We start from the raw sequence: 17,117 nt of genomic DNA on the forward strand, positions 1-17,117 counted from the left end.
TAGTATTTGTTATCCCTCCCAGTTCACTGTTGAAAACATGCGACAGTGATCCGCAATGTGTGAGCATTTGTTTCCACTCCTGCACAGCCAGTGTAAGAGGCATGAAGGAAATCAGGCCAGGACTGCGAGGAGGGGCTGCTGCTGCTCTCCCACCTGCTCAGCCACATTTGTCACAGTTAGCTACACCAAGTGATGGGTTGAGAAAGCAGTGGGCCAGGTGCTTTGGCAAGGTATCAGCTCTCACTTCACTAGTACAGGACAAGGTCTATAAATCAAAACTTTGACATAGAGGGGGTATTTTGACCCAAACTGTCTTTACTCTAGTGAAAAATTGCACAATACTTTGTGTTTACTTTAAGTGCCTCATCTCCTTCTTCCATATGAAATTCTGAAAACTAATACTGCATCTCACCCACAATGGCTGGAGAGAGAAAGCTTGAAACCCTAAACCTCAGAGATGGAAAAGATAAAACATGTACAACTCTTGTCTTTCAAGTCATGATACACCCTGGTTTTATTACTATTATTTTGGAATAGCAACAAATTCTGGTGTGCTGGCAGGGGCCATGCTATGCAGTTCTGTAACCTCAGATGTGAGAGCATATTTAAGGGGAAGTCTAAATCTACCTCCAAATGCAGACTGCACAGCCATGTAAGCCACCTGTATCTCTTTACCTATACAATATATTTATCCTTGTGCAATCTCCTGCATTAACAGTTGGTAAAAGACTTACTCTCAGAAGGACAAGCAATAAGGAAGAAAAAAGGTAAACAAACAGACAATTCCTAATACATTGCAACAATAACTGTTTTCATCTCCAAAGTAGTAAGATTATCAAAGTTGGAGACCCTTCCAGATTTCACAGACAATATTTAAGACTCTGTTATTCTAGGGGATTTTATTTGAGGTTTTGGAGAAGTGGGGGAGTTGTTGTACTAACTTATGAGAGGCAGGGCTGAGTATTAACTTTTGATTGCCCCTGGAGTGCTTCCATGCCATCCAGCATCAGGTGTCCAATAGGTGCTCTGCACCACTCTGTGTCAGGTCCTGTCTTTCTTCAACTTTAGAGGGTACACAGAAAACACAATCTGGTACACAGAAAACACTATCTGCTACCTATTTCCTATGGAGAAGGCCCAGATTGCCTAAATTGTACATTGTTATCCCTCAGATGAAGTAATTTCACTAAAACTGCATAAGTGGCAGATTTAATGAAGTTGGTGCCTTTGAACACCATCAGAATGAACCCTTTTCTTGCAAGTTCAGGTTCCTAAGTGAAACTGGGGCAGATTCATGCCTCAATTTTTCAGTTATATTAATTGACACAAGCACGCTTGTCTTGTGCTCGGAAATTTGTCCTAGTACTATTGCCTGAAGAGAAACAACAAACTTTTAATTATTATTCCTGCACAAATGTATGTACTGAGAAGAACTGCATCACATGAAGTGTTCTGTGGTAGTTCCAGCATTACTTCCTATCAAATGGGTCTAGGAGCTCAGCGTTGACAATCATTTCCAAGTAACACCACACACCCCCCACACTCACTCATAGCACCAGTCCATGTTCTTTTCATGTGTGCACTAATAGTTACAGTAAGAGCCAGGTGAAAATGCTCACACTGATCATTGGCACTCAGTGAGAGTGCCAGAGAGGAGTAGCAGGACCAGCTAAGACATTTTCTTACACAGGCAAATACAATCCAGCTGCTCTGTCATCAGAGAAGCTGCTGGTGTACTGAAGGATGAGTGATTTCATGCTGTAGACTCATCTAGAAGCCTTTAGAAGCCAGGCTGCTACTGATCATCCGCTCAAAATGATCCCCAGAGAAGCAAAACACTTTTCTCAAACTAGCACACCAGTGTCACCCAGTGCTGAGAATCACCCATTAGCTGCAGGGAGGGTGTTCTCCCTGCTCTCTTGGGCTTAATGCACTCAGCAGTTTAGTTGTAGATGCAAAATAATGAAACATGAAATATTAGGACACCTTTTCTATCACTGTAAAAATGTGGCTCTAAATACACACAGAAGATCTGTCTTGCTAAATAAGATAAAGTAATTTTTACTTGATCACTAACCAGATAATGGGGTATCTGTGGTAAGAGAGAGCTTTTCACTTCCCTTCAGTTTAGATACAAAAGTGCAGATTTGAGGAGCAACATTTGCTGTCTTGCTCTGTTCATTGCAGTCATATTTGAGCTTTGGAAAGCAGGAGCAGATTTACTCTGTTAATACCCATGTGCTGTGAGCTGAGGACGAACAAGGTGAAGTGAATTGATCAAACACAGTGAAGGCCACACCAAACACATCCAAGGCCTCTGCCAGTGCTTCAGACAAGGGTGGCTCAAGCACTTCAAGTGCTCAGTGCCCACGCTCTCCTGTCTCTCTGGTGGTACATTAACATCATTTTTTCATTGGATAATGACAAATGAAAAATATCTTTAAAATTGTATTAGCCTTCTGGCTCTCCCCACGTGCCCCATGGTTAGTGCACTTCTTTCCTCCTCCTCCCCTTCCTCCTATTCAAACTTTCTCCTATTATTCTCCCATTTTAGAGGCTCTTAATTAAAATAACCTTCTGGTTTTCCATACACTAAATATTTTATTCCTTACAGCAAATGCGACTAAGTAAAACCACCTTTAGCTCTAAAACTACTATTGACTAATCTAGTTAAAGATCTGTGAAATAAAAATTGACTTTTTTTCCTTTTTCTCATCACATTCTACTTGCAGTAGAGTTCTCTGGCCAAATGACAGCCTTGCACAAAGAATAATTTCTGGGAAATGTGTTCTCCAAGACTATAAAGCATGCAGGAAGCAAGACAAGCAAAGTCTTTTAGAATCAAAATGGATCTGAGCCCTAATTGGGGATCCTTTATGGAATTCAAATAAGGAATATTGGGTAAAAAAAAAAAAAAAAAAAAAAAAAAAAGATGTGTTTTCACAAGCAAAACCAAAAACATCAATGTTGCCAGGACAAAATTCTGCCACTAAATCAAAGTCACAGCATGAGGATACAAAACTAATTTAGGAATGCCTGTGCAAGTGAAGCTTGACTATTTATTTTCATTACATGTCTTCCCTAATCACATTCCTCTCTTCTCATACTCTTTCTCCAAAGAACACACCATGTTTGGAGAAGAAAGTGAGTGTGAAATCTGCAGGTGAACAGTTGGTTGGCTGGGCTCCCTCACCCCACCCCAGGGCTGCTGAAGATATTCCAGCCACAGAGACACCAAGGTGCCCCTTGCCCCAGGCTAAGGAGCTCCGTGCCCTTTGGAGCACTCCAAGGAATCCCTTTTTGTCCCTGCAAGTACTCTCACCTCCTGGCAAAAAGTAGCAGCAGTCTTTGTTCTGTGTAGGGAAGCACCTTTTTAAATCAGTGTCCCTCAATTCTTGTATTGTAGAATTTGGGTGAACTATTGTATTGCATTCAGCTTATTTGCAAACTTTTGAATGATACATAACCCAAACACACCCTCCTGCCTTTCTGTCCCAGCTGAACAGCCCTACATTTTCTATCTCTTTAAAACACTGGTGAATACTGAACAAAATTCATATCAGCACCAAGGCTTAGGTGGTGATCTGAACAGTGACTCTTCCCACACTGAAAATTTACTGTTATATCCTACCCTAATTTCCTACCCTCTGTAAGCTTTCCTTTTGCAAAAGAAACTTTTTTTTCAAGTATCCTGTCAACTTAGTTGATCTTTTGTGGAAGTCATGATAGATTACATCCTCTGATTCCCCTTGCTTAATTGCACCATTATTCAGTAGATAGTGAAACAGGAATTCCTGAATCAGTTGATGCTTATTCATATACTCAGAGGTCTTTTTCTTTATTATAGACATTGTCATTTTCTCAGGGATGGAAATCCAATCTGTCAGTATGCATTTTCCATGATCCTTGGTATTAGCTCAGAAGAGGAAAGAATCAAGGAAGCTCAGCCAAACCTACAGCAAACATGCACTGATAGAGTAGTTCTCCACATATGTCTGCCATGGATCTATTTCCTTGCTGTCTTAAGCCTGCCATAGTTGCTCACATCTGTACTGTGTCCATACAAATTTCTGTAATGGGAGAGTTCTGATTCAGGGACACAAAACTCCTTGCACAGTTGCAAGAGTGGAAACCCTCACTGTATCTTTCCTACTCTTCTAAAGTAGCTTGGTGAGACAGCTGCCTGTGCTCTTTTCCAGAAGCAGTCTTGCTGAAGCCTGTGTCTTGGCTCAGGTTTATTGACAATATTTATCAGCTGATACCTTTTATTTGGTTTTGGAGTCATTAAAGTGGTTTTTTCCTTTTTGGCACATGCAGTTCAAAACAGGGTTGGCAGCTACACCTGAGAGTACCTCTGACTCTTCTGCACCAGCACCTTCCAGCCTCATATGTCTGTTTTGTCCTGTACAGCACCTTGTCAACCCTTGCTGCTGGTCACTGTAATCATTTATAGCATTTTTATTTGCAGCTGTGTTATCTTGTTTGCCCAAATCAGTCAATACCTTGCAAGGTCAAGGTGTGGCATCAGCCACTCATCTGCTTGGCCAGGTCTTAGCTAAGTGATCTTTTTCTGAATTAGGCAGCACCTCCATTTAACTTTCCCCACTGTGTCTCCTTGCAGGACTGCCAGAGGAACACAACAGGGCAGCACTGCGAGCAGTGTCCCGATGGCTTCATTGGCGACGTTGTCAGGGGAGTGCCCACCTTCTGCCAGCCCTGCCCCTGCCCCCTGCCAGCACTGGCCAAGTATGTAAAGACTCTCTGCTTCTCTTCCATTTGGCTTGAATTTGGCCTTTTCCAAGGTGGGGCCAGCATCCCTTCCCGAATGCAGGAGACAAAGTTTGCTGCCCTTGGCAAACACAGGGGTAATGGGAGGACTACCATCTGCTCATGTTTACAACCACAGGAAACAGCATTTCATTTAGAAAGTGTAAAATATTTTTAAATGCTTATAACAATTCTTACCAAGAGAAAGTTCAAGTTCACCCTTTATGTAGAGAGATTATTCTGTTGTGTGGTTGCTTTTTAAAATCCCATAAAGAACAATTCTCAAGAAAGACAGCATCAGAGATTTATGTGGTTGAGACAGAAAAAAAAAGACAGACAGAAAGTTCAATCCATGTCACCTGAAGGGTAAAACCAAACACAAAAAAGCCTGAGTTTGCAGTCCCCTGAGTCTACAGCAGCTGGATCTGGTTAGCACAGTAACAGTTCAAAGGAAAGTGCTGGAGCATCCTGTGACAGTTAGAGTGCCCCTTCAGCTAATGCCCAGCTACTTTTGGGTAAGAAATTATGAAGCCTGACAGAAAACCAAGACCAAGTCAAAGAACTCCAAATGTTGTGTGCTTTGTGGGGAAAAGAAAAGAAAAGAAAAGAAAAGAAAAGAAAAGAAAAGAAAAGAAAAGAAAAGAAAAGAAAAGAAAAGAAAAGAAAAGAAAAGAAAAGAAAAGAAAAGAAAAGAAAAGAAAAGAAAAGAAAAGAAAAGAAAAGAAAAGAAAAGAAAAGAAAAGAAAAGAAAAGAAAAGAAAAGAAAAGAAAAGAAAAAGAAAAGACTACAAGCCACAGCCAGCCATTCGAAACAATTAGTGGCATGTCAGTAATGCAGCTGAAAGAAATTATCAGCTTCCTCTTGCTCAGATTCATGCTCTGGGAGAGAGGTATCTATGTGAATCCCACCACAGGGAGATGCTAGTCAGTAGATGCCAAGAGGCTGATGCTGGTTTTCAGGGAGCTAGCTATTAGTGTGGTTTCCCACCCTGCTTTCAGCAGGACGTCACAGCAAAGGGAATTTCATCCTTACTGTATTTGTTTGCTGTTGCTATAGGATCACTCACACGACCTTAAGGTGGGATGAGCTCCATTTTGCTCATCTTCTCAGGGCTCAAACTGGCAAAGGAACAAAATCATTCCAGCCAAATTCCCGCAGATCCCTTCTTGGCTTTTGTGATGGGCTGCAGACATGTGAGAAGGGCCACGGGTTCTCTCATATTGTTGAAAAACTTCAGCTTTGCCTGGATTACAGAGAAAATCCTCCAGAGATAGTGGAAGAACCTGTTTTTGCTGACATGTAGAAAGGCTTAGGAGTGAGCAAGCTCACAGATAAAGCCAACTATTCCTTCCAGTTTCAGTAGCAGCTGTAATGCCTGAAAAATTAGAAATACAACAATCAGGAGCAGTGCTTTTTTCCTTGGCAAAGTGGGTTTTTGTAACCTGTTGGGCACAGAGCAGCCACTTTGGTGTAAGAAGCTGTTCTCTGAGCCACAACCTGGGCTGCACATGCCTGAGGCACTTCCACATGAGCTTCAGGCTCTACCAAGCCAGGTCAGTCAGGCAAGGTCTGGTCTGTGCTCCCTAGAGCTCCGTTTGACAAGGGTGGCTGGGTCTGCACTCACCCAGACCGTGCCCCATGCTGCAGCCCAAAGGCTCTGCAGAGGTGCTCCCTGAGAGCAGGGAGCTGCATGGACCAGCAGGCCACTGAGCAGGCCTCAGTGCAGTGGGGCCAGCAGGGACTGTGGCTACAGCTTTTCTCTGCCAGCGCTATGGGAGATGGCAGCTGAGGCCAAGGAGCATTCCCAATTCCTTAACTAGCAACATTATGCCTCTCCAGTTCCAGACCACAATGGAGAAGAAAACCCCACACCCAAAACTCAGCTGCATGGGGTTGGGAAGGGAGAACAAATGTTGAAAGAAACCTGACTGCAGATGCCTCAATATTAGCAGCAATACATGGCTTGGACTTGCTGAGCCTCAAGGGTCCCTTCATCTCAGAATATTCAATGTTCCATGAATTGTCTCCCCTTTGAAACTACATCAGTGAAAATTCACTGTGCTTCCTTGGTTCCCCTCAGAAATGTCCTGAAGGTAGTAATTAAAGGAATGCCCCATCCCAAGTTGCCTCATACCCCTGTTTAAATAATGTGCAGAAATTGCCTGTTCAGCTTCTTGCATGAGACAGACCTGACCACAGAAATAGTCTTCAGCTGGGGCTGGGGCTGGAACAGGCAAAAAAATAAAAACAATTGAGCAACATTAAGCTTTACCAAAGCTTAACTAAATTCAAAGAAAAAATGTTCTTTATTAGTTGGATTTTTTTTTCAATTTTCCTTCATTAATCCTACTACATATAAAGAATAAGGCAAAACAATAACTCTACCAGAAGCAGAGAAGCATTAAAAGGCTTAAAAACATTCAAAGGATGTTGTTTTCTTGCCTGTTTTACTTTGGAAATAGAATACCAAATCTGTAAACTGACAGACTCACCAGATAAGTATTTTTTCCAGGAATTCAGCAGTGTCTCTTGATTTTCTGACCAAGCTGTCCTCATATCTTCTATCCTAGGAAATTTTGGAGTAACTTTTGGACATTACACATGAAGTGGAATGTCATCTCTTTGGAACAAAAAAAAAGGAGGATGGAGGTTGTTTCACAGTCCAGGAGATGTTACTTCTTTTCAAACCCAAGGAATTATAAAGCTTTTTTTTCCCCTTAAAAGTTCATAAAAAGTATAAAACTTGAGGAAGATTTCAGTCCTACTTCATAACTTGGATCCACAATGTGGTTTTTGCAACTATGTGAAGGAATTAGACTTGGTTAAAGAAGAGGAAGCCTGCCAAACTATTGTGACTTTCTCAACATGTTCTTGTAAAAGCCACACAGCAGTTAATTTGTAAATTCTGTGAGAAGAATCTCATTTTATGTTCTCTCTGGTTATACCAAATATTTTGAGACAGCAGAGATCCAGACAGATTTTTTGCCTCTGGTTGTCCAGCCAGTTGAGAAACACTGGCAGGAACTGAAATTATGTGGGAATTCTCATCAGCTTTCAATGCTGTTTGTTCCTGGAACAAGCAGTGCATGGATTATGCACTTTCCCACTGCTCTGAGTCTTTTGTCCTGTGTGAAATGGATGCAACCCAGCCACAGCTGCCCAGCACCATATGACTGAGGAACTATGTTTTAGCAATCATGGGCCTGCAGCTGGAAACTGCTGCTACTCACTACTCTGGTTGCATTCTAGTGCTGGCAGAAATTTATTCACAGATATTGCAAACTAACTAGAAACATCTTAGGACTGTATCTCTTTTTTCCTATAAATGTATTTAAGCCAAGCCCATCACCATTTTTGAAATACACATAAAATTTGCACTTTTCACATCTGGCTACTGCTGTTTCTTGGGTCTCATATTTATTTGAATATTTGTTAAATCCTAAAAACATGAGAAAACAAAGCAATCCATGATTTGGAATCAGAGCAGTAGAAATTACAGCCCAAGCCATTACTGCAGTCAGCATCACTACTTGGCATGTTGGTCTCAGAAGAGGCTGCAGACTCTTTCCAGCCTTCTTGGAAAGATGGTGGAGCAGCTCTGGTTACTCTACACTCAGTTCCTCTGGATGAGGACAGCATTACTGAGGTCAGTCTTCATCACTAGGAACTTCCAGACTGGAATTTGAGAAAAACTGTGGGATTTGCATAGGAAACTGCTGCACTCGTTCCAAAATCTCAGTTCTTGAATTGACACTGCAGTGTCTTCCACAAACAATATTTTATCCATTAGGATAGTAGACAGGAAACAATTAGGTTCATATGACATACACATTTGTGTTAAGTCCCTTGTCTAAAGTGTGTGTATCAAAACCTGCAGATGTGTCTGATCTGCACTGCAAGATGACTTTCATACCTATACATCTGTATTTATGTAGCTCCATAGTTCTATGCACTAATTAGTGCTTCCTAAACTAATTTAAAGTCTAAACAAGGGGTATAACATAAATTATGTAAAGAGCTTAACACTCATTCAGCAACGAACAACCAAGAGCCAGAATTCACATTGAGACAAGTCCATACTGTAACAAAGAAGCATTCCCAAGTGTCTGTCATTGCCTGGTATTCTAACTATTCATCCTGATGAAATTCCAGCTTTGCAGTCTCCTGTCACAGAAAAAGTGGAAGTGTGCGTTGTGTCTGCAAGGAAAACTATGCAGGACCCAACTGTGAAAGGTAAGAAACTCAGGATGATCTGCTGATCAGCAATACTGAAGTCCAGAATTTTTTTCAGAGAATCTTGCCATACTGGGGAGAAATCTTATGCACGTGTGTTCATCAGGAAGAATTGTGTCTGTTAAAAGATCTTGTTAATTTCCTATTAAAAAGCACTTAAATTTGCTGTGGAGAAGTGTCAGCAAAAGACAGACATTTACATATTATGTATTTTGATCTAGCTCTTGCACTTTGTGTACCTTCAAGTGGTGATCTGCCTAAACGGAATGCAATTTAAAAGTAAAAAATACAAATCAGAAACAGCAGCTGAAGTGAAAAATATCCATCACATTGATTCTTCTTGCAATTTACCCCCTAAAATATGTAGCAGGTTTCTACCAAACAATTTTTACAAAATCAAAGGAGAAAATCCACTGTTGAGTCAAATTCTTAAAGCAGATGCAGCTTTTTTCATTACATTTTAAATGCCCTTCACAGGCATGATTCAATAAAGTCAAGCAAACAATTATAGGCCAGTACTGCTTTTCAAATTTCCCTTATCTCCATAAACAATTTCCAGTAAATATTCCCTAAATAACCAAGGACACAAATAAATTGAATTATACAGCAGAAATATAACTTCACAAGTAAGAAAGCCTGTAAGAGGCTTTCTTACTTGTTATGAACACACATGGATGATGTTTCAATGAATGTCAAGGGCCTGATTATAATTCAGAAATTGTCCTCGAGCAGCCAATAAATTAAAACAGCTCTAGCACAAAGACTGAGGGATATAGGATGGCTCAGACAATGGCTTCCTGAACATTTCCTTTTGTTTTCCCTTAAAGCCCCTGAAGTATTTAAGTCTTTAGTCATCTGTCAACAATGGGCAAGCCTGGAATTCAAATGATACTTAATGTAACTGTCAGAGAAGGGAGAAAAGGGATGCTTAAGATGCAAAGACAAATCAAAATGAAAAAGGTAAGATGAACAATGAACATCATCCTTACAGATGATGCAAAATCATCAGTCAATTACCTCCACATCACTAACATCATGACAGCAACAGTGAAAGCAGATGGCACAAAAATAAAAAGCCCACCCTTGTTTACAGGCTCACGGCTGTATTCTTTTGTTCCTTCAAAATGTCAGGTTTATACACAAAGGATAATGCAGACAATTAAAAGGTCATTGAGGTTCCTTAATGGTTATTAAAATGTCAACCCAGACTACAAGCAATACAAATCCTATGAAATGGGCAGCAGTAACACAGAAACAGCAGAAAATAACATCAGCTTTGTTTTCTAAGGGCCACTCCCCAGCCTGACACAGTGCATCTGTCTCAAGGAAGGCAAAGCTGTGTAGAAAAAGCTACAGAAAGGAATCAGCCTGTCCTGGTCACTATGTTAAGAGCTTGGCTGATGGCTGGGGTAAGGTGCAAGCAGTGACAGGCAGGACTCGCCTTCTGGTCCTACTCCCATTTGTATCAGAAATGTCCAAAAGTGTTTCAAATCTGGATGATGCAGTGCTTGCCTCTGCCCACTTGCTAAAGAGCAGGTCCCTACTTGAAATTTAGGAATTAATCATTTTTCTCCTGGACTTCAGCAGTAAGGCATCAGGGTGGTAACTGATGCCATGCAGGTTTTGTTAATGCACAAATGTCAAAAAGAACAACTGAACAAATTACAATTTACTATCCAAAGTAAATAGATGAAAAAGATTCTTTTGGCATTGCCAGAGAAGAGCAAGTTGATTTCTTACTCACTAATAATGACAGGAAGCAGTTATGGCTGCAGAATGAAACAAAGACAACTTTGCAGTTTTATAATGGGAGAGGAAATATTCTTTTTTAGCAAAAAAGAGTCATTTATTGATACAATCTAGGAAAAGACATTTACTCCAGGCCTCTGAACTTTTTCAGGCCATCAGGCCATAAAGTGCAGAGATGGAGCAGAACATTTCCAGTCTGCTCTTCTCACATCCTACCCACAATTCAAAAGAGGTTAAATGCCTCAGTACTATGAAACGTACTGTGTGGCAAAGAGAAGAGTGAAGGTAAAACATTTATTTTCAGCTCTGAAAGTTTCTTTTTGCTTTAAACAGCTGCTCCAGATGAGAAGTTATGGCTAATAAAAGTGAGTCATAGAAGAGTTCAGGCTGGGAGGGACCTTAAAAGTCGTCTAGTTCCAACCCCCTGCCATGGGTGGGGACACCTTCCACTAGAGCAGGTTGCTCCATCCAGCCTGGCCCTGAACGCTCCCAGGGATGGGGCATCCTCAGCTTCTCTGGGCAACCTGTTCTGGTGCCTCAGGTGGTCATAAAAAACAGCACTTGTAAAATGTATCTGTGGGGAAATGTCCTCTACATTCCCGGCAAGTGACTGAACAGTTTATTTCGGAAAAGAAGGGGGGAATGGCCTTGTCCTGATGAGGACAGGACAGACATGGCAGGGCTGGTGGGGATAGCACGCTGTTGTTGGCAGATGTGAGCAGCAGTGAGCAAAAGGCTGGTCTGACCCCAGCCCTACTCAGTGGCCTCTGTGCATGAACATGGTGGCCATGTTAGACAGATGATCATTTGGAAAATACCTGACTACAGAAAAACAAAAAACTGAAATTTTAGACAATCGTAGCAAGACTTCTGGCATGACTGACTAGCAGGTTTACCCATCACTGCCTGCTCTAACTCCCACAGGAATGGGGAATGATTCGACCAAATCATAATCATAAAGGACACTCTGCACTCAGTGTTGCACTCACAGTTCTTCAGGGGGTGCACAGAACTCCCAGCCACACTTTAATTCTTTACATCTGTGTCACCCAAATGATAAAATCTGCACCAAAGATTCTGGCAGTGCTGCAAAGAGACAGAAAGAGCCTTTGTCATTGACAAAAGCAGTGTTTGAGGCAGCCAAGTGGTTTATATTAAGATGCTTTAAATTTTATGTGTTTCTACTGTGAGGATTCAGGACTGGAACATGAACAAAGCAGTGTTGAGGAAATTACTCTCTCTATCCAAAAAAATTAAAAAAAAAAAAAAAAAAACCACAGAAAATATAGGAACAGATCAAAATGTGAAGCTTTTATCAGATCTCACACATTTTCAGGGTTCAGACATGGCAGAACCTGAATTTGACTGTGTTCAGATTTTAGAAGACAACTGACCTTGATTAAGGTACCGAGCCAGAATCTGGGAAAATTAATCTGAACTGCCTGTAGTGCTCACCCTCCCTGCTTACCAACAGCAGACAGAAAAAACAGCATCTTAAACAGGACTTTGGATGGGAGACAAGGATAACATGGTGATAAAACAGAATTAACTACAATAAATACTTCTTACCTAAATCATTGAAGCAACTATTCAATCCTCCAGTTCCTTCAGCCAGCAATTGTTACACCAGCCAGTTATTCCCTTCCTGTCAGGAATTCTTCATTTCCAGTTTTGGGGTATGAGTCCCTGATCTCTGAGCTCCAGGCTTCTGCATCATGGGCATTAGTACTCCATGCCCACCCCATTACTAGTTCTCCTTGTGTCAATGGTTGTTTTGCAAAAGCTCCCCTTGCTTGTAGGATTAAGTACATTCCCTGATATCAGCAGAAACATCTTTAACTGAGACTATTTCCTTTCCAAATAACCAAATCTGTTACAACCTCTTTGCTTAGGGCCACTGATCCATCCAGGAGTGTTGCATTGCTGGTGTCTCTGTACTCTGAAAAACCACCATAATATCAACATGTGTCTCATTTTAAGATGTAGAAATTTCTCAACTGAAATGCTTCCCAAACATAACAAGACATGATAAGAAATTTGGACCTATTTCAGGCCTTCACTGGGGTGCCTGGTACCCACCTCCCTCTCTCCCTCTGCAGACCAAGAGAGGAATCCTCCCTGGTGACTGGTCTCAGCCTTTTACCCTCATCCAACAGGATAACATCAAACAGATCTGAAAAACAGAGTCTGGTTCAGGGCCTATTCTGTTTTGCAAAAACCAGAAGCCACCCCAATACCTCACTATAGAAGTATTTCTAGAAACCTTTCCTGGGCAGTACTTTTTATGTACATTTATAATAGAAATAAAGTCTGAACTTCCTCTGAGTTTCAGCATCCTGAAATGTGGCCTCTTACCCCAGTTTCCTATATAACACAATATAGTTGGTGAGATACAGAGCTGAAAGAGACCCAAACAAACACTGTAGAGCTGCCTTGTGCCAAGGCAATTCTGTCACAGATTTTAAAACAATAGGGAGAAAATAATTTCACTGCCAAAGGAAGACAGAAAAAATAAATTAATGCAGACTGGTATGCTTGAGATACCGGGGGTGTTCCAGAAGGGGAAAATATATAACAGTACAGATTGAGATTAAAGCGCAAAATAGCCTCTGCAGGAGTAAAGCTCCTAATTAGTTCTCTGTCTATTAGAAGCTGCAGACAATGATCAATTCCTGGTAACACAAATAAGGTCAGAGAAAAAAAGGTGTCACAGATTGGAATGTCATTGTTCGTCATTGCCGGTGCTGCTCTTCCTTTCAGGTGCGCCCCTGGTTACTATGGGAACCCTTTGCTAATTGGAAGCACTTGTAAAAAATGTGACTGCAATGGCAACTCAGACCCAAATCTGATTTTTGAAGACTGTGATGAAGTGACCGGCCAGTGCCGCAACTGCCTGCACCACACCAGCGGCTTCAACTGCGAACGGTGCGCGCCGGGCTACTACGGGGACGCCAGATGGGCTAAAAACTGCACAGGTACTGTCTGCAGTCTGGTACCGCAGAGCTGAGCAGCACAGCACGGCTGTGGGTGATCTCCCAAAAATCAGAGATGCCTGATACCTGGGTTGTCAGATACCTGGGGCTCTGGGAGGCAGGTGATGGGATAATTTGGATGCCTGTTCAGTTGAATCATCCCAGGCACCAGAGAAATATCTCTTTCCATCTCCCATGACCAAGTCTCAGACTCCAGACTCCAACATCTCTAGTGCCTGATAAGGTTTAATGGAGGCACTGTTGTGTTCTCCTGAATCTTGTTTTACATAAGGTCCTCTAGGAGTTCTTTGGGCAAAGTCCTCATCTTTGTGCTTGTCCACACCGTGACCATTCAGACTGATGGTGCTGAAAGACTTGAAAGTATTTTTTATGGGAACAGGATCATCCTTCCTGTCCTGACCCAATAACCACTCACTTTCTGCTGTTTTCCACATTCTGCATTTCCTACAAGTCTGTGTAATCTTGCTGGTTGCTGTATTTTCACACAAGATGTACTTTCAGGGTCTGGTAAAGTGCTACCCAGAGTGCCTCAGCCAAAGATACCTGCACAGAGGGGTCACAAAGTTTTGTCTCCTCTAATATTGTCTTAATTTACATGGAGTTCAATCCAAACAGGGCTTTCACCTCATACCTTTTATCCTTGCTTTGACTCTGGAAGCGAAGTTTACATCCTTTTTCAAAGCACTTTGGAACAGCCACTGCTAAAGGCAAAATGCAGGTGCTCAGAGCAAGTACCTTGGGGTTCCCTCCCAAATTCTTCAGCAGGGGTCCCTCAAGGACCAGAACACAAAGGAGGGAGACAAAGTATTTCTACCTCAGCCTGACTCAAAAGTAAGACAGTTGAAGCACACACTCAACTTGGACCTCAGCACTGCTCCAGGGCCTCCAGGTACAGAGCTACAGGTCTCGGGGACTTAGCAATGTTTTGATCCTTCTTGCAACTCACTGTGTTCTTGGACTTTGTTTTTTACTTCCTTATTATAAAGTGTTTTGGGACGCACAGGATGGAGGCTGTGAGGATGCTGTGCAACCACATGCCCTTTGTGCTGCTATCTTCACTTGTAGGGGGCCATATATGATGCCATGATGCCAATACTGGTCCTTTCTGGTTTTATAGTCCAGTGACAGATGAAATTTGAGTGTCCATTTACAGGATGTAACTCACATCACAAAGTCACATGGTTGAATTCCATTTATGCTGAACAGGAAGAGATGATGCTCATGCACAGTGATCCCAAAAGCCAAAGCCATGTATCCCAACCAGCTAAAAAGACATCAGCTGAGAGAAACAGCATGTCCCAAAACTCACCCCCTGCCTGAATTCAGGTAGCCAAGATGTTCGTAAAATACAGCATGTCTGTGATTTTGAGGTGGCAAAAAAAAATCTTGTCTAAAAACTTCACTGCCTGAGATGACTTAACTGCAGTTGTCCAGGAAGGAATGATAGGATCCAGTCTGTGGGTCCTGAATTCCATGAGGCAGGAGGAAAACACCCAGCCCTTCAACTCTGCAAACCACAGCAATTTTGCCCTGCCCATGACCAAAAGCTTCAAACACCTAAGAGTAACTTTGCCAGAAGTCTGAGAGTCAGGGCATTCCAAGTGTCTGAGCAGGTTATGCAATAATGATTTTGGAAGGCATCTCTGAAAGTGCAGTTTCGAAACTCAAACTTTCATCACCTCAGTACAGTTTTTTGTTTGCACCCTTAACGAGGTACACAGGAGTTCTCTGTACAGGCTGTTCACACAGACTTCAAATCAGTGTGGTAATTCTCTTCATTAGCAGATTTCCTTGCAGGGTTTCATCTTTGCTAGAAATAAAAAGTGCTTGGGTGCTTGAGTATGTTGTAAGAGGTACAGCTTTTCTCTTTTCAGAAGTGAATTTAATCTTGAGGTTCACTCTAGCAAATCCTGATTTTGCAGTATTATGTTTCAGAGAATTACACACTTCTCGTTTCATCTTCATTTCTGCTGAGCACCACAATGTTCTGTACTCGACAGTACTGTGAGATTGCAGTGCATCAAAACATCCACAATATTCAAACTATTTCTGTAGTTCACAGGGAAAGTTTATCCTTTGTTTGGCTTTTTGGGAAAATTAGGAACTATTGCTTAGAATTTACTCTGAAATAAGTCAAATATCCTCTTTAAACTAAAAATAGAGAAACTAAATTATTGTATGAATCAAGCCAGTCTGCATATTTCCATAGAGCATCTCAAAGGGTATATAAAACAAAAAAACGCAAGACCACTAAATTGACAAACAGCTCTACCAGTTCAAATCTTTTTTTTTCCTTTTGAGTGGAAGACAAAAATCTGGGTAGCTGTGAATGGTAGCTTTAAGCGACTTTTAATTTTTTTTTTTAATCACATATCCTTTAGCCATGGTTCAAAGCTCTCCACAAATGGCTCTCAGAAGTAAAGGTAAGTTTAGAAGCTTTCCCCACCAGCAAACTATGGTATCATTGAAAGTCTTAATTCCCTACTAAAAATGTGGTACCTCTTAAACCAGTAGCTGAAAAATAGTCCAAACTACTTTTGGAATTAATTTGCTATAAGATTTTGAGTAGCAGACTCACAGGTATTCATTTAAATAAGAAGACACTATTTTATTATCTTGTGCACCAATCTCATTGAAATTTTAACCTTTTAAGTTTAATATTGATACCTGGCAATAGCCCAGTCCCCATGATATAGGTAGAGAAATCTCTACTTTCAACTGATACTTTTCTTAAAAAAAAGAAATAACAAATTAAAAGTAATCATAGATCCAAAAGCTGGAAGGCACAGATTGTGATAAGGTCAAAATGCTGACCAAAATGCTGAATTCTCATATCAGAGAATTCATAGCCAATTTCTGTTCTTACATTAGTACAAAAACTGTACTAAAACAGTACAAAACTACTGACAGTGTTTTACTAACACTGGTCCACTTACACAAAATTATTCTGACATCAGTGCAGGATGTTGTCTTTGAAGCTGTTTTACATATTTTCTCTTGACAAATCCTTGAACGTGCAATGGGAAATGTAAATACAAGGGCAATTCATACATAACAATTAATGGGCTGCAATAAAATATTTTGTTATATGATATTTTGCTGAAACATGAATCACAAGACCAAAATAAATTCCAGATAGATTACTGCTGTTCTTATGTTCTGCTTGAGTTTTTGTTATTGTATTGAAGTGTTCCAAGAATATTTTAATCTTTAAAATAATATATTTTAAAAGGCCAATTAAACCTTGAAAGAGGTTTAGAGATGTTAGATTAAAAATTGGGCTTTTTAAAAAGCCACTCGTGCTGGCAATAAAAGTGTTGCTTTCTCAAGTTTGAAAAAATATAAAACGTCATTTATTCTTCATTGTAAGTGGT

At 41.0% G+C, this 17,117-nt stretch overlaps 1 protein-coding gene across 1 annotated transcript in view; it reads left to right on the forward strand.

Annotated features, from left to right (window-relative positions):
• Nucleotides 1-17,117, forward strand: part of LAMA4 (laminin subunit alpha 4) — a 98,015-nt gene that overhangs the window by 26,352 nt on the left and 54,546 nt on the right. The window contains exons 3-5 of the mRNA XM_058020810.1: nt 4,622-4,746; nt 8,921-9,001; nt 13,511-13,725. Coding sequence (XP_057876793.1) covers nt 4,622-4,746; nt 8,921-9,001; nt 13,511-13,725 — 421 coding nt within the window. The remainder of the gene's footprint in view (nt 1-4,621; nt 4,747-8,920; nt 9,002-13,510; nt 13,726-17,117) is intronic.

This window comes from Melospiza georgiana, chromosome 3, assembly GCF_028018845.1.
Source record: "Melospiza georgiana isolate bMelGeo1 chromosome 3, bMelGeo1.pri, whole genome shotgun sequence".
Lineage (NCBI taxonomy): Eukaryota > Metazoa > Chordata > Aves > Passeriformes > Passerellidae > Melospiza > Melospiza georgiana.